This window comes from Loxodonta africana, chromosome 10 (genome assembly GCF_030014295.1).
Source record: "Loxodonta africana isolate mLoxAfr1 chromosome 10, mLoxAfr1.hap2, whole genome shotgun sequence".
Taxonomy (NCBI): Eukaryota; Metazoa; Chordata; class Mammalia; order Proboscidea; family Elephantidae; genus Loxodonta; species Loxodonta africana.
Genome location: NC_087351.1, coordinates 15226184 through 15248886, shown reverse-complemented (window position 1 = coordinate 15248886; position 22703 = coordinate 15226184). Strand labels below are relative to the sequence as shown.

The window sequence follows — 22703 nt, the reverse complement described above, 5'->3', positions numbered from 1 at the left end:
CAGAGGTCTGCTTCTTCTCCCCCTCTCTCACCAATACCAAGCCCCTTATCAAGCCCCAGGAGGCAGAAGCAGGCTGGGGAGTAATCCAACCTCTAGGGTGGAGGTCCAAACCTACCCCTGCTCCCCCAGGCCCTAGTGCCCCAGCACCAGAAGTGAGGAGCTGTCTCCTCTTCCCTGGGCCTGTGGCAAGAAGCAAAGAAACTCTTCTGGCCTTAGGACCTCAGGAGTGGTTTAGCCAAAATAGAAGTTAAAACCACTCTCTTTCTAGGTCTTTTCTGCCTGAGGCAATAAAGCCTTGATTTTTACCTTCTGTTCTTCCCGGTTTCTTGAGCCTGGCATCTGCTCAGGGACAGGCATGAGCTTACACATCCCCATTGTCAAGTATACACATCCATGCACATGCATGCCATATGCATATATCTGTGCACCCAGCATGCAAGTACACACACCCACCCATGCCTAGGTACACAGTCATAGATAGTGATTGTAAATGCAGCACACACCTGTGTACACACATACTACCTATATGGAGAGCAGTCACCTTGGCACCTCCTACCCTTGGTCTCCTGCCACCCTCTAGCTGCCCTCCTTATCTCCTGCATCTTCCCCACCCTGCTTCCTGTCTCCCCTTTGCCCTCAGTGAGCTCCTCTGTAACCACCCACAGCCTCACCCTGGCTTCTGTGTACAGTCTGCCTGCCGTTCTTAGCATGGCAAAACCTCTGACCGCTCCGCAAGGCTTCCTGGGTAAGGGAAGTGAAAAGATGAGATAATTCCGCCTCTTAGTTACACATAAAATAGACCAAGGTCCAGGGAGTGGGAGTCGTAGAGCCAATCAATCTAGGTTCTTCCCTTTTGTCTGCTCAGTGCTCTGGCTTCATCAAGACAAAAGGCCAGAGCTAGGAGCAGTCAGATGTTGTCCCTGCCACCCAGCCCTCCACCACAACCCCTTGCTGCTACCCCCAAGTCCCTTGTCCTCTCTGGGAAGGGGGAGGGATGATCTTGGATAAGACTGGCACTGAACTTTGACTCTGACATTGCTCATTTGGCCTTCTACAGGGGCACTGCCATGGGAGAGGGCACCCCCCTGGCCCCGGAGGCCATCCTCCTGATCACTGCGGGCACCCCCCTGGTCATGGTCCTGGGCACGGTCCTGGGGGGCCCCATCCCCCAGGACCCCCTGGGAACCCCCCTTGCCATGGCCCTGGGAACCCCCCTTGCCATGGCCCTGGGCACGGTCCTGGGGGGCCCCACCCCCCAGGGCCCCCTGGTCCACATCACTGAAGAAACAGAAGGACACAGATGGGGAGCCTGAGTGGATTGCCCTGCTGACCTGCCATGGGACCTGAACCAGAATCTTCTCTTCCTAATAAACAGCCTGCTGAAGGCCATGTTCTACTCTTAGAAAAGTTGGTCTTCCTTCACGTCCAGTCTGGCACTCAGGGGCCAGGTGGTCTCTCAGTTCCCCAGCTGTAAAAATGGGACACCCAGCCCTCTCAGAAGCTTGGCTCAGTGCTGCCCATTGCATATGGTTACATAAGGCTACCACTCCTTTACTTTTCAAGTGTGTCCTTATCACCTCTACCCCATCCTATACACCCGGGTCTGATGGGCCTTTCAAGGTTCCATCTCGAATGCCTCACTCAACAGATCAGAAGCCTTCAATAGCTCCCTGCCATCCATATGAAGGAAACCCTGGTGGTGTGGTGGTTAAGAGCTGTGGCTGCTAACCAAAAGGTCAGCAGTTCAAATCCATCAGATGCTCCCTGGAAACCTTATAGGGCAGTTCTACTCTGTCCTATAGGATTGTTATGAGTCGAAATCGACTCGATGGCAAAGGTTTTTTTTTTAATCCATATGAATTTCTCTTCATTCCCTGAAAATACATTCAACTTTCAGGCCTCCTTAACTTTGTTCATACAGTCCTCTCCTGCATCCCCACCTTCCCTCTCTCCTAACTCCAAATTTTCAAAGCCTATCCTTCCTTCCAAACCACCTGAAGCCCCATCATCTCCATGGAACCTTCTTCAAGGCCCATGAGGAAGCGTGAGGTCCTTCCTCTTTGCACTCTGTCCCCTTCTCTGCAGCTTATATCAATCATCACATGGGCCACACCACACCCGCCCAGTCAGCACCAATTTATGGGCTGGGCTATCATCTCTCCAACCAGACTGTAAAGTAACTCAGGGCAAGCCCTCGACGTCTACACCTCTGGGGTCTCCCACACTTCTCCCCACTGACCCGTGCCTTGCATAGACCCGGCATTTGCACACATGTCCACCAACACTCCAAAGGCTCCTGGATTCTGACTCTCTCAGCCTCATTCCTTCAGCGAAGTCCCCTTGGTGCACGTGCAGCCCCGGCCTGAACAGCCCGCTTGCTGTGAAACACTTTCTGCCCATCCAAATCCCACACCTGGGACCCTCCCTCCGCTGCCAGAATTTTCACACTGTGGGTATCTACGCTAGTTCTGCCACAGTCTTCTAGCCAGGCCTGGCCCATCACACCCAAATTCGCCCTTGTCCTCCCGTTTCCCACAGTTCACAGCCATTTCCTGAAAGGGTCAGCAGGTGTCCTGGGGTGAGCGGCTATTATATACCTCCCAGGCTGTGATTCTACGGAAATGAGCTAGGGAGCCTCTGAATGTTGCCCCTCCCCGCTCTGTCCCCTCCCATACTCCGCATTTGAAGAACAGAGTCGTGGCTCCATGTTTGAGGAGCGCAGACCTAGGTGAAAGCCCATATGAACGTGAAGACAGACCCAAACTGAAGAGGTGCCCAGCCCCCGTGGGTAGGAGAGGGGGACGCTGAGCGGATTCGAGGGAAATGTGGGCCTAAAGCCGCCCGATATCTTTCCGGCTGGAAGTCTGCATTTTAGAGAGGTGAAGGTCTTGGCGCGGTGCCTGGGATCGCGCTCCCTTGCTCCTTACGGGAATACCTAGGCCCCCCGGAAAGGTTGGTGTGAGGACTGTAGCCAGACCGCCAGACTCTTTAACAGCGGCTCTCCGCCCTGCCCCCGGCGGAGGGCTTCCTGTAACCAGCGCGAGAGTCCTCGGACAGCGAGCCCAGAAGCTGGGCGGTGCCGCCGCCGCGGGGAGCCTCTGTCCCCGCCCCCGGCGCCGCGCCCATTTGCTGAGCTCCTCTTCGGCCCCGCCTACCGACGGGCCCGCCTGGCGCTGACGCATGCGCAGGAGCCCGCCGCCGCCGCCGCAGCCGCGGCTTCAGCACCAGCTCGCGGACAGCGGCGCCGCCCACGGGCATGGACGGTGGTAGCTGCGGCAGCGGCGGCAGCGGTCCGGCGCCTGGCCCGGGTCCGGAAGGGGAGCAGCGGCCCGAGGGGGAGTCCTTGGCCCCAGACGGCAGCTCCCCAGACAGGTAGGGCAGACGGCTCCGCAGCCTCAGCCTCTCAGCCCTTCCAGCTCCCCGCCCCAGGTATCCCCGGTAGCCGCCATATGCCTCCCCATTCATTCGCCAGCCCCGCCCAGAGCCCCTCCCCGGGGCCTCTTGGCTCCCGGTCCCCCTCCCCACGCTCTCACTCTGCCGGCTTAATTTCCCTGCTCCCTGACACCCCCTAGTGTGGGCCCCGTCGCCCTCAACGCCCGGGGGACCTGCCCCACCCACTGTGCCTACCTCTCCTCTTAGGCCCCGGGGTCCCCCTCCCCTCCAGTCTCCGGAGCCCCTCGGCTAGTCCTTCCCTCCAGGCCCTGCCCCTGCGTCTTCTCAGGAAGCCCCAAGCCCGCAGCGACCTCAGTCGGGGTCCCAGCGTGTGAGGGTGCACGAGGGTGTGCGTGTGTCGTGGACGGGGACCTCACGAAGACAGGTGTCCTGGGGAAGGTATACGCTCCGCTGCCACATCAGGTGTTGTCTTTGTCCGATACCGTCGGTCTCCTGCTTGCCCTGCTCGGCCCTGGTTGTGCACGTGCGGGCCTGAGTCCCCGCGGGAGGCGGCCACCGGCACTAGCTGGAGTCGCTAGGATGGGCAGGCTCTGAAGCTCGGCCCGCAGTCTGTACTTCCTCTGAAGGAGCCCCAGGCTAGTGGGCCAAAAGGGACACCTTCCTGCCAAGGGCCAGATCCCAGTGCCTCTCCTCTCTCTTCCTCCACCATATGTGGAGGAAAGAGCCCAGCCAGGTAGCAATATGGCGAAATTCCTGTGTCCTGCCTGGCACTGCTGCCCCCAGAATCTTTCCCCTGACATGGCATTGCCTCTCTCTCCTGCTTGGACTGAAATAAAAGGCATGGGGGTGAGGGGTGCAAAAGCAGAGGTGGACACACTGTCTCCAGACTGCCCCAGCTAAAACGTACATTCTGTACCTCAGAGGGAAGAAAAAGCCCCAGAGTGAAATGTTCGCCTCCCTCTGTTGTTAACACATCAGCCTGAATAGATTTAGCTACTTTTCGGTCTGAAAGGCACAGAGGCTTCTTCAAGGGAGTGAGACATGGGTTGGGTGTGCTCCCTGGACCAGGGGGCTGCCTGGAACTATGGCTTGACCCAAGAAGCCAGGGATGGAGCTGGGATTAGGCAGGAGCCTGGGGCCAGGAGCATCCCCAGAAAGGGCTGGGGAGTCACTGACTGCCTTGACCATTTTGCGGAAGGTTAGCCTTGCCTGGTCTGCTCACTTCCCCTGCACATGGGGTCACTTCTGGGCATAGGAACCACTCGCTCTTCAGCAACTCCTCGGGACCTCTGGCTCCTTGCTGCACTTCCCCAGAGACCCTGTACACTGATCAGGCACAGGGACTCAGTTCAGTTTAATTCAAGAACGCAAATATGCTCCTGCTGGGCTAAGGAGCACATTCTGGGGACAGATACGTAGTGAATAAGATGGCACACACACAGGGTCTTTTACAAATGCATTGGCTTTATAGCAATTGGAAATATTTAATTCTTTGTTTTTTAAATTACCCCCTCCGTTTTCTTTTTCCCAGTGGAATGAATGAGCTGCTGCCCCATCTGTCCTGGCCACGCTGCAGGCTCACGTGGATGTCCATGTGGCTGCAGGCTTGGGGGAATGGTTAATGTACATGTACACTTGCCCCTTACACTGGGCCTGTCAGTCAAGCCCTGGCTGCCGGTCTCTTGTGTGAGGCCTGTGTCACCATTTTCCATCCCCCCACCAGCCTGCCCCAGTCACTTGGCTTACAGGCCAGCAGGCCCCTGCAGGTAGCCCAGGAAGTTACTCACCCCAGTAGGGTCTATGCAACTGAGAGGGTGAGAATGAAAGGCACTTTGGGAGGTGAGGCCTGGAGTATTTAACTTGTTTTATTACTGGGTCTCCTGAGAGCAGAGGGCAGCAGGGGCTGGCAGGAGAAAGCTTTTATTCTGAGAAGAGTAGTTTGGCTCTTCACATTTTGGAGAGTTGAGACAAAGGCCCAGCTCTATAGCAGTCAGAATGCGGGGGATTTCAAACTCTGCTACACTGATAATGGCAGGCACAGTCCAGAAGGATGAGATCTGGGGCAGCTGACCCTAGGCCCCTGGAGAGGGATAAGAGGTTGAAGGGAAGGATCTCGTCCTGGAGGGACCATAGTGGAAGCAAACCAGTGGTGAAGGCTGGAATTCCCCTTGGGCAGGAGCCAGCTAAAGAAGGGGTGGGCTCATAAAGCCTGGCTGACTGGTTAAGGGGGAGTGTTCCCATTCTCCAGCACTCCCTGGGGTGCTGGCTTCCCTTAATGTGAAGAAACTGATGCCCCAACTGGAGGCCTGGACCCTAGGACAAGCCTAGTACTCAGTGCTCTAAGGCCAGGACCCTCACCTAGAACAGGACCCTCACCTCCACCCTAGCTGTCCACCCTCCCGACCCCTGGATGGCAAGCCCTGCTCTAAAGAGGGAGACCAAAGTTGATGGGTCACCTCTATGCCTTAAGAACCCAACCGAGACCAAGCAGTGGCCAGCACATGGCACGTCTACAAAAAAGACCTGCAGAAAAAAAATCCTAAAGTAGATGTCTACACTTACACACATAAACCCAAACCATTTCTCCAGCTTCTCTTTGGCACGAGAGGATTGGCCTACAGGGTCTTTTATCTGCCAGGAGACTGGTTGCTTGTTTCCCTAACATTATGCAATCATCTGAGGTCTTGCTTTAGAACAACTTTGGCCAAATTACTGTTTTTCTAAATGTTGAACTAGTAAAAAATACATCAGTGATTTAAATCATGAGATTGAATTTTTTTTCTACATTTTATATATTTTGTTGAGAATATACACAGCAAAACATGCACCAATTCGGCAGTTTCTACTCTGTACAATTTAGTGACACCGATTACATCCTTTGAGTTGTGTAACCATTCTCACCCTCCTTTTGTGACTTGTTCCTCCCTCATTAACATAAACTCACAGCCCCCTAAGGTTCCTGTCTAATCTTTTGAGTTGCTGTTGTCAATTTGATTCCATATAGATAGTTCTTAAAAGACCATGATGCTCAAGGCAGACCTAGTTAAGCTAATCTAAATTGTTCAGTTTTAAGATGACTTCTGGGGGTATTTTTCCTTTGAGGTTTGAAGATTATCTCACGGCAATAGTTTCAGGGGTTCTTCCACCCTCCGTGGCTCCAGAAAGTCTAGAGTCCATGAGAATTTGAAATTCCATTCTGAATTTTCCCCCCTTTTGATCAGGATTCGTCCGTCTCTGGAAATGAGGCTTTTGGATAACAAAAAGGAAAGTATTTAGAATAATGTATGTAGTGAGAGTCTCAAGGTGTTAAAAGTTTTAAAATAGAGATAGATTATTTGAGGTACCTAAAGAAGTCATTGTGAATACAAAAATACTTCTTAAAGTATATGCTCCCTGTAGCACTGAGGGTGGGAAGGGGCAGCAAAGCAAAAGCGTCTCCCACATACCAGGTTCTGTGCCAGGCACCTCACATATGTTATACCAGTTAGTCCCCATAAACCAAAAAAACCAAACCCAGTGCCGTCGAGTCGATTCCGACTCATAGTGACCCTATGCATATCCCAAAAGACAAGCATTATCATCACATCCTCACTCAATAGACGAGGACGCCAATACTCCAAGAATTGTGTGTCTTGCCCAGGGAGCCAGAAGCCACCTCCATTGCTCCCCCATTTTACCCTCAGAATGAGTTTCATTCCTTCCCAGACTGCTGTGCCTGCCAGCCATCCTACTGGGAGAAAGAGGAAGAGCTTGCTTATTCTTTCCGGTTCCTCTATTTGGTCTCTGGGCAGAACCCAGCATCCATGGGCAATGTCCACCAGCCATGTCAGCCAGGACTCTGGCCCACACACCCTTCAGCACTGCAGTAGGCAGGACCGGAAGCCAGGGTTGGCTCACCTTAGGCCTGGCTCTCCAATGAAAGCTCCATGGGCTGGGCAAGCCCTGCAGGATGGGGGGAGAGAGGAAGGCCTCAGCCAGTGCTGCTCAGTCCTGATCCCCTCTGGGCACCTTCCATGTCCCTCAGGTACTCTATTCTATGCTCTCTTCTTCCATTCTAGGTCTGGCACCCTGGCTGGCAGGCTTGCCACTGGGATTGAGCCCCCTCCCCCTAAAAAAGCAGGGCTGAGTCCATGCACAGAGTGTTACCCTCATGAGGAATTCTGAGAGAGGAATATACTGCTGACTCCGCCCCAGCAAGTTTCTCAGGAGTCCCCATCCCCACCCCCAACCATCCACACCCTTGCAAAGCAAACCTTCTGCCCCAAGAATAGGCCATGACAGAGTTGGTGAAAGGGCAATGGTCACTCCTGCAAACTTTTCCTGACCACCTCCACCTCCATCAAAGTTGGGTCCCCGTCCAGGATCCCTCAGGCCTCTGTGACTTCCTCTTTCATGGCACTCAGCACCCTGGACTGCTCACATCTCCGGCCTACTGTGAGTCCTCGAGGGCAAGGACTGGGTCTCAGTCATCCTAGCACCACTATTAGCAGCCTGCCTGCCTGCCTAGCACTCAGTGTTCATTCAGCAAACATTCCCTGGGCACTGTCTGTATGCAAATATTGTTCAAGGCACTGGGGATACAGAGATGGACAAGTGGCCCACTTGTCTCAGGGCCCCACGCTCCCAGAGCTCACATTCCATATGAGAGGCACACAATAAACATGACTATGTTGACTCAGTTACCTAGTGCTGCTGTAACACAAATACCACAAGTGGGTGGCTTTAAGAACTGAAATTTATTTTCTCACAGCTCAGGAGACTAGAAGTTTGAATTCAGGGCATGGCTCTAGGGGGAGGGAGGTCCTTCCTTGTCTATTTCAGCTTCTAGTAGCTGCTACAGGAAAACAGTTGTAGTGTAATGGTTAAGAGCTACAGCTACTAACCAAAAGGTTGGCAATTCTAATCCACCAGGTGCTCCTTGGAAACACTATGGGGCAGTTCTACTCTGTCCTATAGGGTTGCTAGGAGTTAGAATTGACTCAATGGCAACAAGTTTAGTTTTGGAAACCCTGGTGGTATAGTGGTTAAGAGCTATGGCTGCTAACCTGAAGGTCAGTAGTTCGAATCCACCAGGCACTCCTTGGAAACTCTATGGGGCCGTTCTACTCTGTCCTATAAGGTCACTACAAGTCAGAATTGACTCGATAGCAACAGGTTTGGTTTTTGGTGCTTTTAGCTGCCACAATCCTTGGCTCGTAGATGTATCTATCTCTGTAGTCTGTCTTCCTCTTTTCCCTGTGTCTAATCTGCTCTTTTTATAACTCAGAAATGATTAGGGTTAGGACACACACTGCACTGCAAAGAAAACCCTATTTCCAAACAGGATTACATCCTCAGGTATAGGGGTTAGGATTCTGACACATATTTTGGGGGGACAAAATTCAATCCATAATACATATAATATAGTAAAACCAGCGAGAGCTGGAATCTGTGTAAGGCAGAAACCTGTCAGAGAAGGAGAACTTACTGGGTGTTTATGAGGTAGGATCTTTTTTTTTTTTTTTCCTTCCATCATTCTTTTTTTGTTTATTTGTTTTAATTTTTATTGTGCTTTAAGTGAAAGTTTACAAATCAAGTCAGTCTCTCACCCAAAAACCCATATACACCTTGCTACACACTCCCAATTACTCTCCCCCTAATGAGACAGCCCGCTCTCTCCCTCCACTCTCTCTTTTCGTGTCCATTTCGCCAGCTTCTAACCCCCTCCACCCTCTCATCTCCCCTCCAGGCAGGAGATGCCAACATAGTCTCAAGCGTCCACCTGATCCAAGAAGCTCACTCCTCACCAGCATCCCTCTCCAACCCATTGTCCAGTCCGATCCCTGTCTGAAGAGTTGGCTTTGGGAATGGTTCCTGTCCTGGGCCAAGAGAAGGTCTGGGAGCCATGACCACCGGGTTCCTTTTAGTCTCAGTGAGACCATTAAGTCTGGTCTTTTTACGAGAATTTGGGGTCTGCATCCCACTGCTCTCCTGCTCCCTCAGGGGTTCTCTGTTGCATTCCCTGTCAGGGCACTCATCGGTTTTAGGAGGTAGGATCTTAATAGAGAGCAACAGATAAGTGATTAGCACCCTGTCAAAGGTGGAAAACTTGTGAGACCTGGGAGAAAAAAGGCAGTCCTGTCAGGTTCCAGCTCTCATAGGTTTTACTGTATAATGTCTAGGTGTGGCAAATGCTATGAAGAAATATAAAGCAGGGTAAGGGACTAGAGAGATGGTGGGTGACTATTTTAGAGAGCGTGGTCAGGGAAGGCTTCTCTGAGGAAGTAATATTGAACAGACACCAGATGTGAGCCATGCAGTTGTCTGAGGGAGGTACATCCCAGGCTGAGGGAGGAGAAAATTCACAGGTCTTAAGGTTAGAGCCCTGGTGGTTACAAGCTCAGCTGCTAACCAAAAGGTTGGCAGTTCAAATCCACCAGCCACTCCTAGGAAACCCTATGGGGCAGTTATACACTGTCCTATAGGGTCACTATGAGTTGGAATCAACTCGACAGCAATGGGTTTTAATGGGAAGGTGGGAACAAGAGTGCAGCAGGTGCCCAATAAATGCCTGACAAAAGGATGAGCAGCTGAAGGAGCATAGGACTGCAAGTCAGAAGAACTGGGTTCAAGTCCCAGCTCTTCCCCTCACCAGTTAAGTCACCCTTTCTGAAACCCAGCTTTCAAATCTATAAAATGAAAATATTTCCCTTACTGAGTTTTTGTAAAAGGTAAGTAAGATCACATATGTGGAGTAAGATCATATATGTGAAAGGACTTTCAGCGTCTAGTCCAGTACCTGGCATGTAGCAGGCTGCCAACAATGTTTACTGAGCTTGTGGAGGAGTGAATGAGTCGATCCCAAGACGTAGGCTGGGGATACAGGCCCTGAGCCCCCACCCTCCTTGTCTCTCCCCCAGGGCTAGTAATAGAACAGCCCTGAGCCCCCAACCCCTTGTCTGGGCTTACCGAGCACTGCTGGGGTAGAAGGGGCCAACCCTTCCTAACCTAAGCCCACCCCTACCCGATCTTCCCTGCCTCCTCTCTCCCCAGGTCCCAGACCAAGGCTGTGGCCCCTGAGGCAAGCCCAGAGAGAAGCTGCTCCCTCCACAGCTGCCCCCTTGAGGACCCTTCTGGCTCTTCAGGACCCCCACCAGCAACCAACACCCTCCAGCCTGTTGGTCCATCCAACCCCTCGGCCCCTGCCCACTACACCTATCCCCAGGCACCACAAGAATACCGGGGGGGCAGTTCCCTGCCAGGGCTTGGAGACCGGGCAGCTCTATGCTCCCACGGCTCCAGCCCCAGCCCTTCCCCAGCCCCCTCACAGCGCGATGGGGCCTGGAAGCCACGGTCTGTGCAGCACCATGTGGTTAGCGTCAGGTAAGGAGGGGGCCAGCAGCCTACCAGCTGCCACCGGAAGGTGGGGCAGGGTTAAAAGTGAGGTGGGCCCCAGGGCTCTGGACTCCTTCAGGAGGGAGCCCTGGATGGTCCCTGCCTCTGATGGAGGAGGAAATAAGGGTTGGAGCCACAAGTGGGAAAGGCAGGAAAGGGTTAATGCCATCTCTCCCCACCTGCCCCCCTAACCCCACACCCACCTGCAAGAGGGCTCTGGCAAGCATCTTCTCTTCCCTTCCACAGGCAGGAACGGGCTTTTCGGATGCCAAAGAGGTAGGCCTGTCCTTCTTTAGGCCCAGCTCAGCCCCACTCCGTGTGTTCTCTGCTCTACCATCCCTTCCTGGTGGCCACTAAGCTCACCCAGCCACCCCCCCATACCACACCCAACACCAGCTCACGTGGGCTTCCTCCTCCTTTCCAGCTACTCTCAGCTGATCGCCGAGTGGCCAGTGGCCATGCTGCTGCTGTGTCTGGCTGTTGTCCTCCTCTGCACCCTGGCTGGACTGCTAGGAGGCCAGCTGCCTGACTTCTCCAAGCCCTTGCTGGTGAGGGGCCCCTGGGAGGGAGGGCATTCCCCTCCCTGACCACCTCAGCTCACAACAGCCAGGGGTCGAGTGGCAAGGGAGGCTCTCACCCTCCCAAAAGAGCTGGGGAGATAGAACAGAAGTCGTACTCACGTCCTACAATCCAGGCAAATGGACTTCCCCCTCCTTCTACCCCCGCCATCCCAGGGAACCAAAGGGGCAGAACTGAGAAGCGCCCAGATGGAGAACTCCTCACCTGTCCACCTGCCCCCTTCTCTGCCCTCTCCTGCAGGGCTTCGAGCCTCGGGACACGGACATTGGACGCAAGCTGGTGGTCTGGAGAGCACTGCAGGCCCTCACAGGCCCCAGCACGCTGCTTTCCCTCTCCCCAGACCTTGAGCTGAACAGGTAACATCTTCTCCTGTGGGCGGGAAGGGGAGGAAGATCAAGGTCCTCAGGGAAAGGCCATCGGGTGATGCCTACCAAGGCAGGTCAGAGAGGCTGGCTGGGACCCCTGGGGAGTGTCCCTGGCCTCCTCTGTGCCCTCCGCCCTTCAGTGGCCCCTAGCACAGACCTTCTCTTTACCTCAGCTCCAACTCCCATACGGCTCCGAGCCCCGAGTCCTGGGGCAGTACCCAGGACGGCACGGTCTGGCCTCCGAGGATGGTCAAGGCCCTGGAGGACAGAAGGCAGGAGAGCTTCTTCTGTGGTCCCCCTGGTAAGCGGCAGCCTGGTCAGTTCCTGGCTAGTCTCCACCCACCTACACAGACAGGAGAACAAACTTGGACAGACAGAAAGCGAAGGTGGCCAGCTGACCATTCTGAAGCCAAGGAAGTTGGGTTACAACTGGGAGGACAAGGCAGGTCTCAGATGCTCCAGTCAGGAGGGGTCAAGCCAAGTGGCGGTGGGGCACAAGGACGAGGTCCCAGACCCTTGATTAGCAGCCAGGTCCATGTTTCGGGCTTTTGAGCATGTGGACCTCATACGGCCCTGGGTAAGCGTCTTCCCCTTGGTGGGCCCAGGGCCTGGGGCCAAAGGGCTGAGTTCCAGGGTGTGTGTTGCAGAGAAGAGCTATGCACAGCTGGTGTTCATGTCCACCTCCGAGGGCAGCCTATGGAACCTGCATGCCATCCATTCCATGTGTCGCATGGAGCAGGACCAGGTGAGCTGGCGGGAGAGGTGCCAGGGGCTGGGGGAAATTGGGGTTAACAGGGAGTGGGCCCCGAGGAAATATAGCTGAGCCAGGCCTGCTGAGGTGGACTGGGGAAGAGCACTCCCTGCTTAGCAAATTATTCCAACCCTGCTGAGAGGGTCTGGGTTGGGATGGGAAAGAGCCAAGATACAAGTGCTGGAAGAGAAACCATGTAGCCATCAGCCCAGGGATATTCAAAAAGCCTTCCATGGAGCCTCAGGGGTTGTGGAGGCGCCCTGACCCAGGGAGCTGAGACTGCAGGCTTCAAGCCCCCGCCCCTGTCAACTCAAGCAGTGCTGATCCAGTCCTGCTAACTGGAGAACCAAACATGTTAACATCTGGAGAAAGATCTGCTGCTAAAAACAGTGTGAAAAACACTAAGCTGCCCAAGCCCCTGACTTCACACAAGGGCATCCGAATACCAAGAGGCACTGGTGAAGGACATGTGCTCTAAAGTCAGGTGCCCAAATTCAAGGCCAGCTCTACTACTTCCTAGCTGTGTGACTTCAGGCAAGTTTCTTAACCTCTCAGTGCCTCAGTCTTTATATATATATATATAAAATAGGGGTAATAATGGTACTTTCCTCATAGGGATGCTGTGACAATTAAAAAATATAGAATTTGCATATTATTTATATACGTGTGTGTATATATACCTGTTGCCATCGAGTCAATTCCGACTCACAGTGACTCTATAGGACAGAGTAGAATTGCCCCATAGGGTTTCCAAGCAGTGGCTGGTTGATTCGAACTGCCAAACTTTTGGTTAGTAGCCGAGCTCTTAACCACTGTGCCACCAGGGCTCCTATGCTTAGAGAGAGAGCGGGGGGGGGGGGGCGGGGAGGAGCCTGGGTGGCACAAGCGGTTTGTGATCCGCTAACCTAAAGATTGGTGGTTCGAACCCATCCAGTGGCTCCATGGAAGAAGGGCCTCGTGATTTGCTTCCAGTCATTTATGTGTATGGTTGTTAGCTGCCATCGAGTTGGCCCCCGACTCTTGGTGACCCCATGTGCAACAGAGTAAAACTGCTCCATAGGATTTTCATGGCTATAATCTTTACGGAGAGTCTGCAGCTAACTCAGTAGCAGCTAACACCAATATATACATAATGATTGGCAATAGTAATCTCGCAATAAATATTACGATTATTGCCATCATCTCAGGCCCAAGGCTGCACAGCCAGTTAGTGGCAGAGAAGGGCCCTAGCTGCTGTGATGTCCGCAGCAGGGTGGCAGAGCAAAAGAGACATGAGGTCTGAGGACGAAACATCCTGGCCCTAGGAGGGCAGTCCAGTGGACGGAGGTGGGGGCCAGGGCTTGGCAGTGACCCTGATCCTGGAATCTGTTGGCCTCTACTTTTCCTACTGCTTGCTTCCAGTTCCATCTGTAGTTGCCACCTTCCCTCCCACGCCTAGCTTAGGCAGTGGGGAGTTGGAGCGTGTGACCTGCAGGGGCCCTGAGGGCAGGGCGTGTCAGGTAGAGGCCTCTGGCAGCACCCCTGAGGCTCCTATTTGATGACACCTGGGCCAGGAGCCAAAACCAGCTCTGGGACAAGTTGCTTACCCCAACCCCTACCTCTATCCCCTGGGCTGCTTAAGCCTTCTCAATGCCAGGGATGTTTTGTTCTCAGACTTTGTGCCTCCTTTTCACCCGCACCCTGCTGCTGACATCACAAGCCAGTTCTGCTGTGCTATCAAGCTGCCCCTCTGCCTCTGCCCTGCAGCCTGGAAGGAGATGAGAGGGCCTCAGGCAAGGCTGGGGGAATCTAGGCCCCTGAGCTGCCTCTGAGCCTTCCCCTGCTGTGTGTGCCCTACAGATCCGCTCCCATACCCGCTTTGAGGCCCTGTGCCAACGGACAGCAGCCAACGAGTGCTGTCCCAGCTGGTCCCTGGGCAACTACGTGGCTGTGCTTTCCAACCGCTCCTCCTGCCTGGACACTACCCAGGCTGACGTGGCCCGCACGCTAGCCCTGCTGCGCGCCTGTGCCCTGTACTACCACCGCGGCACCCTGCTGCCCTCCTGCCTGGGACGTGGGCAGGACAAGCCCCGACGCTGCGCCCAGGTTCCCACCAAGTGCTCCCGCAGCAGTGGCGTCTATCAGCTCCTGCACTTTCTGCTGGACCGGGACTTCCTGAGCCCCCAGACTGCTGACTACCAGGTGCCCTCCCTCAAGTACAGCCTGCTTTTCCTGCCCACCCCGAAGGGTGCCTCCATGATGGGCATCTACCTGGACCGCCTAGCCGCCCCCTGGAGGCTCTCCGACAACTACACAGCCATCACCGGCATGGACCTGGGCCTCAAGCAGGAGCTGCTGAGGTACTACCTGGCCCAGGACACGGTGTACCCTGTGCTGGCCCTGGCCGCCATCTTCCTCAGCATCGCCCTCTATCTGCGCTCGCTCTTCCTCACGCTCATGGTGCTGCTGGGGGTGCTGGGCTCCCTGCTCGTAGCGTTCTTTCTCTACCACGTGGCTTTCCGCATGGCCTACTTCCCCTTCGTCAACCTGGCGGCCTTCGTCCTGCTCAGCAGCGTCAGCGCCAACCACACGCTCATCTTCTTCGACCTGTGGCGCCTCAGCAAGAGCCAGCTGCCCTCTGGGGGGCTGGCGCAGCGCGTGGGTCGCACCATGCATCACTTCGGGTACCTGCTGCTGGTCTCGGGCCTCACCACGGGCGCGGCCTTCTACGCCAGCTACCTGAGCCGCCTGCCGGCCGTGCGCTGCTTCGCCCTCTACATGGGCACGGCCGTGCTGGCGCACCTGGTGCTCACGCTCGCCTGGCTGCCCTCTGCCGCCGTGCTCCACGAGCGCTACCTGGCGCGCGGCTGTGCGCCCGGGGTGCAGGGCCCGTGGGGCGGCGGCGCGCCCCGGCGGCTGGCGCTGGCGCTGCACCGGCGCCTCCGCGGCTTTCGAAGGGCGGCAGCCGGCACCTCGCGCCTGCTCTTCCAGCGCCTGCTGCCCTGCGGCGTCATCAAGTTCCGCTACATCTGGATCTGCTCGTTCGCGGCGCTGGCGGCAGGGGGCGCCTACATCGCCGGCGTCAGCCCCCGCCTGCGGCTGCCCACCCTGCCGCCGCCCGGGGGCCAGGTCTTCCGGCCGAGCCACCCTTTCGAGCGCTTCGATGCAGAGTACCGCCAGCAGTTCCTGTTTGAGCGGCTGCCGCAGGGCGAGGGCGGCCACATGCCGGTGGTTTTGGTGTGGGGCATCCTGCCCGTGGATACCGGTGACCCCCTGGACCCTCGCAGCAATAGCTCACTGGTGAGCGACCCTGCCTTCTCAGCCAGCAGCCCCGAGGCCCAGCGCTGGCTGCTGGCACTCTGCCACCGGGCCCGGAATCAAAGCTTCTTTGGCGCCCAGCCAGAGGGCTGGCCTACGCTGTGCTTCGTGGAGGCCCTCCAGGGCTGGATGGAGAGCCCCCACTGTGCCCGCCTGGGGCCTGGCCCCTGCTGTGGCCACTCAGGCTTCCCCTGGGCCCCCCAGCTCTTCTTGCACTGCCTCAAGATGATGGCTCTGGAGCAAGGCCCAGATGGCACCCATGACCTGGGCCCCCGCTTTGATGCCCAGGGCAGCCTGGCCGCCCTCGTCCTGCAGTTCCAGACCAACTTCCAGTATAGCCCAGACTACAGCCAGTCCCACCACTTCTACACTGAGGTCAGCCACTGGCTGGCAGCAGAGCTGGGCAGGGCACCTCCTGGCCTCTGCCGGGGTTGGTTCACCAGCCACCTGGAGCTGTACAGCCTGCAGCACAGCCTGAGCACTGAGCCTGCTGTGGTGCTGGGCCTGGCTCTGGCGCTGGCCTTTGCCACACTGCTGCTGGGTACCTGGAACGTTCCACTCAGCCTGTTCTCGGTGGCAGCTGTGGCCGGCACCATACTGCTCACCGTGGGACTCTTAGTTCTACTCGAGTGGCAGCTCAACACTGCCGAGGCCCTCTTTCTCTCTGCCTCTGTGGGCCTGTCTGTAGACTTTACGGTCAACTACTGCATCTCCTATCACCTGTGCCCACACCCCGACCGCCTGAGCCGTGTGGCCTTCTCACTGCGCCAGACCAGCTGTGCCACGGCAGTGGGGGCTGCAGCCCTGTTTGCAGCTGGCGTGCTCATGCTGCCTGCCACAGTGCTGCTCTACCGCAAGCTGGGCATCGTCCTCATGACAGTCAAGTGCGTCAGCTGCGGCTTCGCCAGCTTCTTCTTCCAATCTCTCTGCTGCTTCTTCGGGCCAGAGAAGAACTGCGGGCAGATTCTCTGGCCCTGTGCCCACCTGCCATGGGATGCTGGAGCTGCAGAGCCCAGTGGGGAGAAGGCAGGCCATCCCCGGCCAGGGCCAGTGGGAGGCGCGCCCAGGTCCTGCTCAGAGCAGTATGAGCTTCAGCCCCTGGCACGGCGCCGGAGCCCCAGCTTTGACACCAGCACAGCCACCAGCAAGCTGTCCCACCGGCCCTCGGTACTCTCTGAGGATCTGCAGCTGCATGATGGCCCCTGCTGCTCTCGGCCCCCACCAGCCCCTACCTCCCTGAGGGAGCTGCTCCTGGACCACCAGGCAGTCTTCAGCCAGTGCCCAGCCCTGCAGACCTCCTCTCCCTATAAGCAGGTTGGCACCAGCCCCAAAACCCAGGTCAGGCAAGACTCCCAAGGGCAGAAGGCTGAGCCCCTACAAGCCTCACCAGAAGCCCCAGCCCACTCCCCCAAGTCCAAGGCTCCAGAGCCTTCTGATTGCCTCTGCTCCTCAGCCAGCACCCTGGCGGGACTCAGCGTCTCTGATGAGACCTGCCTAAGCGCCTCTGAGCCCAGTGCCCATGTACCTGATTCAGTGGGTGCTTCCCCAGAGGACCTGGATGAACCTGGGCAGCCAGCACCTGAGCGGGGCCAGCTGAACGAGAAGCGGGATACTCTGTGGCTGGCTCTCAGGGAGACTGTGTACGACCCATCACTGCCTGGCTCCCACCACAGCAGCTCATCCTGGAAGGGCCGCGGGGGGCCTGGTCCAGGGCCAGGGGACAGCAGCCCTGTCATGCTGCCCAACAGCCAGCCAGGTCTACCAGATGTCTGGCTGCGCAGGCCCAGCACCCACACATCAGGCTACAGCAGCTAAGGGAGGCCCAGTGAGGCTGGGCCGGGGAGCAGAACTCTGCCAGGGACTGGGGAGCAGGGCGACAGCAGGCCGAAGCCTGAAGGTAGTTCCCCAAGTCAGCATGGAGAGGGCTCACTCTCCGGCGGTGGCTTTTACACCCTGCCAGTTCCAGTCTTGGCCCGGGCTGCTGCTCACTCCTCACGTTCGGAGGACTCAGTGGGGAGGGTCTTTGAAGGGGAATGCCAAGCTCTCCTTGCCACCTGCTGAAGGCCCTTCTTCCTCCACAGCCCAACCAAGACTGACCCCCTGGAAGGGGGAAGGCCAGATGTGTAGCTCCAGGTATCAGGGAGGCTGACCTGGGCCCATCCTGAGTGGCATGAACTTCAGTGGGACTCAGGGACCCAGTCCTCACGATATGGTCAGGATACCTCACTGACCAGAAGACCCGTGTGCAACCTCAGCAGCTCCTGGGTCTCCCACCTTTCGTGGGCTCTTTATCAGGACACTCCTCTGTCAGCTTCTCTGGGCCAGAATTGGGCTGGGGCCTCTGTCCCAACTGCCCCTGCTCTCCTTACATGCACCAGTCTGGCCAGAAATCGTTCAAGGGCAGGCAGAGAGGCTGCTGGGAGTGAAGCAGGAGGAAGGACGGGATCCTCGGAGCTCCCTAAATGGCAGGATGTCCCTCTTTCGAAGCAGTTTCTGGTGCTCTCCCTGTCAAGAAACAATAACCCTTTATTTAGATCCCTGTACCTTTTAGTTTACAGAGCACTTTCACACCCTTTTATCCTTGTCATCTCCCTCCATCACTGGGGGGTAACCTACAGTTGGTTAGGTCCTTCTGTCCCCGAATTCAGGTAAAGACATTGAGACTAAGGTAAAGTGATTGCCCAAAGTCACATAGCTAGTAAGTGGCAGAGCTGGTTTCCTGATTCACCCAGCACTGCACCTCCCAATCTCCTCCTGGCCACTGCCTCAGGGACACTGGCCTGGGGTTGCCTTGGTCCTTCAGCTCTACCGGCCTCCTCCAACCTGCCTTCTCAGGTGCCTCTGAGTAAACCCCTCCCCCCACTTTTAGGCCTCCATTTCCGGAGAGAGCTAGATTCTGAGCAAACTCGAGTTGCTCCCCGACTCCTCTGGGCTAAGGCTTCCCTCTGGGATCTGCAGAGCTGCCCACCAGCCACGGGCCTCCTGGCTGATCTGATCCGAGGCTTCAGCGCTCAGGGGAACGCCTCTTCCATGGTCAGGAGAGGCTCTGAGGGGCAGTGGAGATGCTGCGGAGTTTAGTTAAGGCATCAGGCCTGCCCTTTCTGGAAGCCTGTGAGTCTGCAGCAGTTTCCCAGGCCAGAGTCCCCAGCTTCTCTGGGGAGCACTCAGCAGGTCAAAGGCTGCTCTGTTTCTCTAGGCACAGAGCCTATCTGAGAGGTTTTATCCCATGTGAGAGCTCAAGACACTTGGTGGCATCAACAAGTTTACTGAACACCCATTACTTTGCATAAGGTACTACAAGGAGACAGAGGCCTGGAAGACAGAGGAAATCAAACTCCTGCCCCACCTACTAGCTGGGGGAACAGCTCACATCCACACACAACCATCAGATGAGTCAGCCGGATGCCATGCAGTGTGTGCTGAGGGCACCATCTGAGCTGGAGCTCAGATACCCAGGACTGGGCAACCAGGAAGGCTTCCTGGAGGAGGGATGACTTGAGCTGGGCTTTAGAAGACCAAGAATCTCAGACTGGGAGGGACTTGAGAGATCATCTAGCCCAGCAGTTTTCAAAGTTTGTAGCCTCAGGATCCTTTTTTCAAAGAACCCTTCTATGGAAACACAGGTTGCTTTGGTGAAAGTTGAGTGGGGAAGTACAGCCCCCAGCTCAGCCCCGCTTTCTACCGCAGCCTCTCAGGGGGCTCTGAGAACCTCTCAGGCTCTAGGCAGCGCCACAGAATGTGGTGTGAGAATCACCGATCCCAGCTACTGCACAGATGAGGCTCAGAGAGGGGCAGGGATTTTTCCAGGGCCAAACAGGTCATCTGCTGTAGACTGGAGGCAGATCAGAGGCTTGTGTCCCGATATTGTCTGGGCCTACCTCCCACCCCCAAGTAGTCCATGGGAAATGAAACAGAAACTCAAATGAGCCAGGAGAGTTGTGGAAGAGACAGAAGACTGTGGGCGGGAATGACAGGCTACGTTGGCTTCTTTGCAAGAGAAGTGAGTCAAACTCATGCTAATTCCTGACACCTGAAGAGGGAGCTGTAACTAGGGCCTGACTTGGATGTGCACCCCTGAAGGTCTGCCAGGACCTCTCTCTTCCTGTCCAAGTGGAATTCAGCCTCTCTGGCCTTGGGTTGCTCTTCACGGTCCTGGCTTCTCTGCATGGCCTGGCCTCTCCTGTGACAATGAGCCAGAGGAAGGACAAGCTGTGCCCTTCCTCCTGATCATGACCAGAAGTCCTGCCTGGACTCAAAGAGAGTCCAATCCAGCATCTTAGTTGCCTCTCAGCAATGCACCAAGGCTCTTCTGCCCTACGCGGTGGGAAGGCAGCAGGTACCTGGATCAAAAAGAATCTGCTCCTCCAACCCCTTCTTTTTTGTCTTGCAAAGGGAGACAGTGGTGTCTGGGACTGGAGCTTCAAAAACTTTGTCCGAACACAGCCCCTGAAACGTTAGAGTATATGGAGTGGGTGAATGGAGTGGGCACAGGGGCTTGGATGCACCCAAGGGCTATACTTGGGATTTTCTGGGTCCTATTGTAGACCATGGCTAACAAAACCCCACAGGAAGGCAGGTGAACCAGAGCAGCTGACGGACTGACTGGATTTGTACTTTATGTTGCTGGACCCAGGGGACTGGAGGAACCCAGTAGCAATTTAAAACATCACCTTACACCAAGAGTAGTCCAAACCAAGAGCAGGCAACCCACATCGGTCGGTAGTCCACACGCCACTCTAGTCCTGGTTTTGGGATGCAAGACTTAAAGTGTTTTCAATTTCCTTTGTGGTTCAGCAGATTTACTCACTTATTTTTATGGGGGGGGGGGTGGTTATAATGAGCGCATGGCGATAGATAGTCAAAGCATCATGTTTGCCCTGGGAAATTCTGAAATGGTTTCTCTCCACTTAGATGCTTTCAAAGAGGACTACATTAAACTCATTTAGGACTTGAGATCATTTCTCCTATTTGGGTCACAGATCCTTGAACTCACACTCAGAGTATATGTGCTGTATGTTTTTAAAATATAACTTGGTATAGTCTGTTACTGCGGGAAAAGCCATTCTTCCACGATGGTGGCCCTTTAGGGGCTTTTAGCATAACAAAGTTAGACAGAGATTGAATCAACTAGCAGGATCTCAGATTTCACTGGCACAAGGCGTATTCTATACCATGGTAAAAAAAAAAAAAAAAAAAAATGTCAGGCAATATTCCAGCTTGAGCTTGATTCTGTAAGAGACGTTTTATGAGATATTTATAATCCAAATTTCTGCAGCCTCTCCCAACTCAGTCCATGTTTCTCCCAATGCATGACAGAGCTGGGAGGCAGGTGAGGGGTATTGGAAAAGAGGATAAATTGGTTTACACCTGTAAAAATGGCATGGAGGTGGTGTCTGACCTCCTCTGTCATCACAAGTGGGAAGGCGAATCAAGATCAACAGCCCAAGGCTGATTCCTATGAGGCAGAGAGGTCAGACATGCTTCCTGTCTCCGTCATCTTTACCAATTCTGACACCAACTGTCCCTCCCACAGCACTCCCTACTTCTCTGCTGGGTTCGATAATTCATTGCCATGGCCACACAGAACTCACAGACAATACTCACTATTAGGGGAGTAACAGGTTACAATTCAGGCTCAGGAACACTCAGGATGCAGTTCTTCCATCAGGACGGCCTCTTCCCAGCTGTGCTGCCAGGCACGCATCTCCCGGCCCTCTGCCTCTGACCTACTCTGGCAAGTGTTATCAAACACTTTTAGCCCCTGCCAATAAGTTCACCGCTCCATCTCCTGCTGGTCTCTCCTACCCAGTCTCTGCTGCCGGGCCTCTGTCACCACTTCTCACCGCCTTCAGAGTTACAGTTTGCTGCCGGTCTCCTGAGACCAGGAGCTTCTCAGTGCAGAGATCCCAGGTTCAAAGAACATGCTGGTGATTGGCTGTTCTTCCTTGGTTGTCATAGATCTTCTCTTTCCCAGCTCTGGGGTCACTCATTTCAAGCCCAGCAGGATGGCAAAACCTTTTGGTGGGCTACAATACCTTATCTGCACAGTCCTGCCCAATCATCTGGGTGGGAGTTACAAGACCATGGTGAGAAAGGCCACACAAAAGCGACCCATCGCACCACAACAACTTTCACCCCTTGTCCAGAGAGCTGATCTTTTCTTCTCTGGTGGCCTTATCCCATCCTTCGATAATACACACAGACTAATGGCAAGCTCTCTGGCTCCCCATGCCATGCACCCAAATCCCATTTACCCGGGAACAGGGAAAACACAAATTCTTCACCTGTATTCACAGGGGAGACTGAAAGTCAAGGTCTGGAGGCGTTCATGCTTAAAAGAAGAAATTGTAACTCAATTTGCTGGGAAAAAGAAAGCCACTACGCACTAATGGAAATGTTGGGCCTTCCAAAGCCAGCTTGTGCTGGAGCCCTGAAAGGACTTCGATAAACTACTCTTAAAATTATCATCAGGCCTCTGTGTGATTATTTACATTACACTTTAACATAGGGAAAAGATGAACATTTACCAAATTCAAAAACATCAATCAAACAAGAGCTGCATCATTGCTGAAGAAAATCACACAACTGGCAGATTCATGACCACCAAAGTCAAATAGGCCCTCAGTCCTGCCTAGCTATCTTCCTTTCTAGTTACTAGTTTCCATTCTTTGTAGTGACACTTCATATTTTCTCTACCTTCCTCAAACATTTGGTGCCCTCTATCCTGCCACTTTTGGGGAGTCCCTGGATGGTGCAAATGGTTAAGTAATCTACTACTAGGTGAGAAGATTGCTGGTTCATGCCCAGCCAGAGGCTCCTCAGAAGACAGGCCTGGCCATCTGCTTCCAAAAAGGCGCAGCCTCGAAAACCCTGTGGAGCAGTTCTCTCACATGTGGGATTACCATGAGTCAGAATCAACTTGACAGCAACTAACAAAAACAACC

General features: G+C 54.9%; 1 protein-coding gene across 1 annotated transcript; it reads left to right on the top strand.

Moving 5' to 3' along the window:
- The first annotated feature begins 3256 nt into the window (after nt 1-3256).
- DISP2 (dispatched RND transporter family member 2) lies at nt 3257-17893 on the top strand. The gene is made up of 8 exons (XM_010598342.3): nt 3257-3372; nt 10426-10755; nt 11014-11043; nt 11192-11315; nt 11587-11702; nt 11885-12012; nt 12359-12456; nt 14302-17893. Exons 1-8 carry the CDS (start codon nt 3257-3259, stop codon nt 17572-17574), a joined length of 4215 nt encoding a protein of 1404 aa, XP_010596644.2. The 3' UTR covers nt 17575-17893.
- Nucleotides 17894-22703: the final 4810 nt, after the last annotated feature.

Excerpts from the sequence above, each read along its gene's own strand:
- DISP2 (XM_010598342.3), top strand. The coding sequence starts at position 3,257 with ATGGACGGTGGTAGCTGCGGCAGCGGCGGCAGCGGTCCGGCGCCTGGC. Across the intron at positions 11,703-11,884 it reads CCAGACCTTGAGCTGAACAG|CTCCAACTCCCATACGGCTC; the intron begins GTAACATCTTCT and ends TCTTTACCTCAG. Across the intron at positions 12,457-14,301 it reads GTCGCATGGAGCAGGACCAG|ATCCGCTCCCATACCCGCTT; the intron begins GTGAGCTGGCGG and ends TGTGCCCTACAG.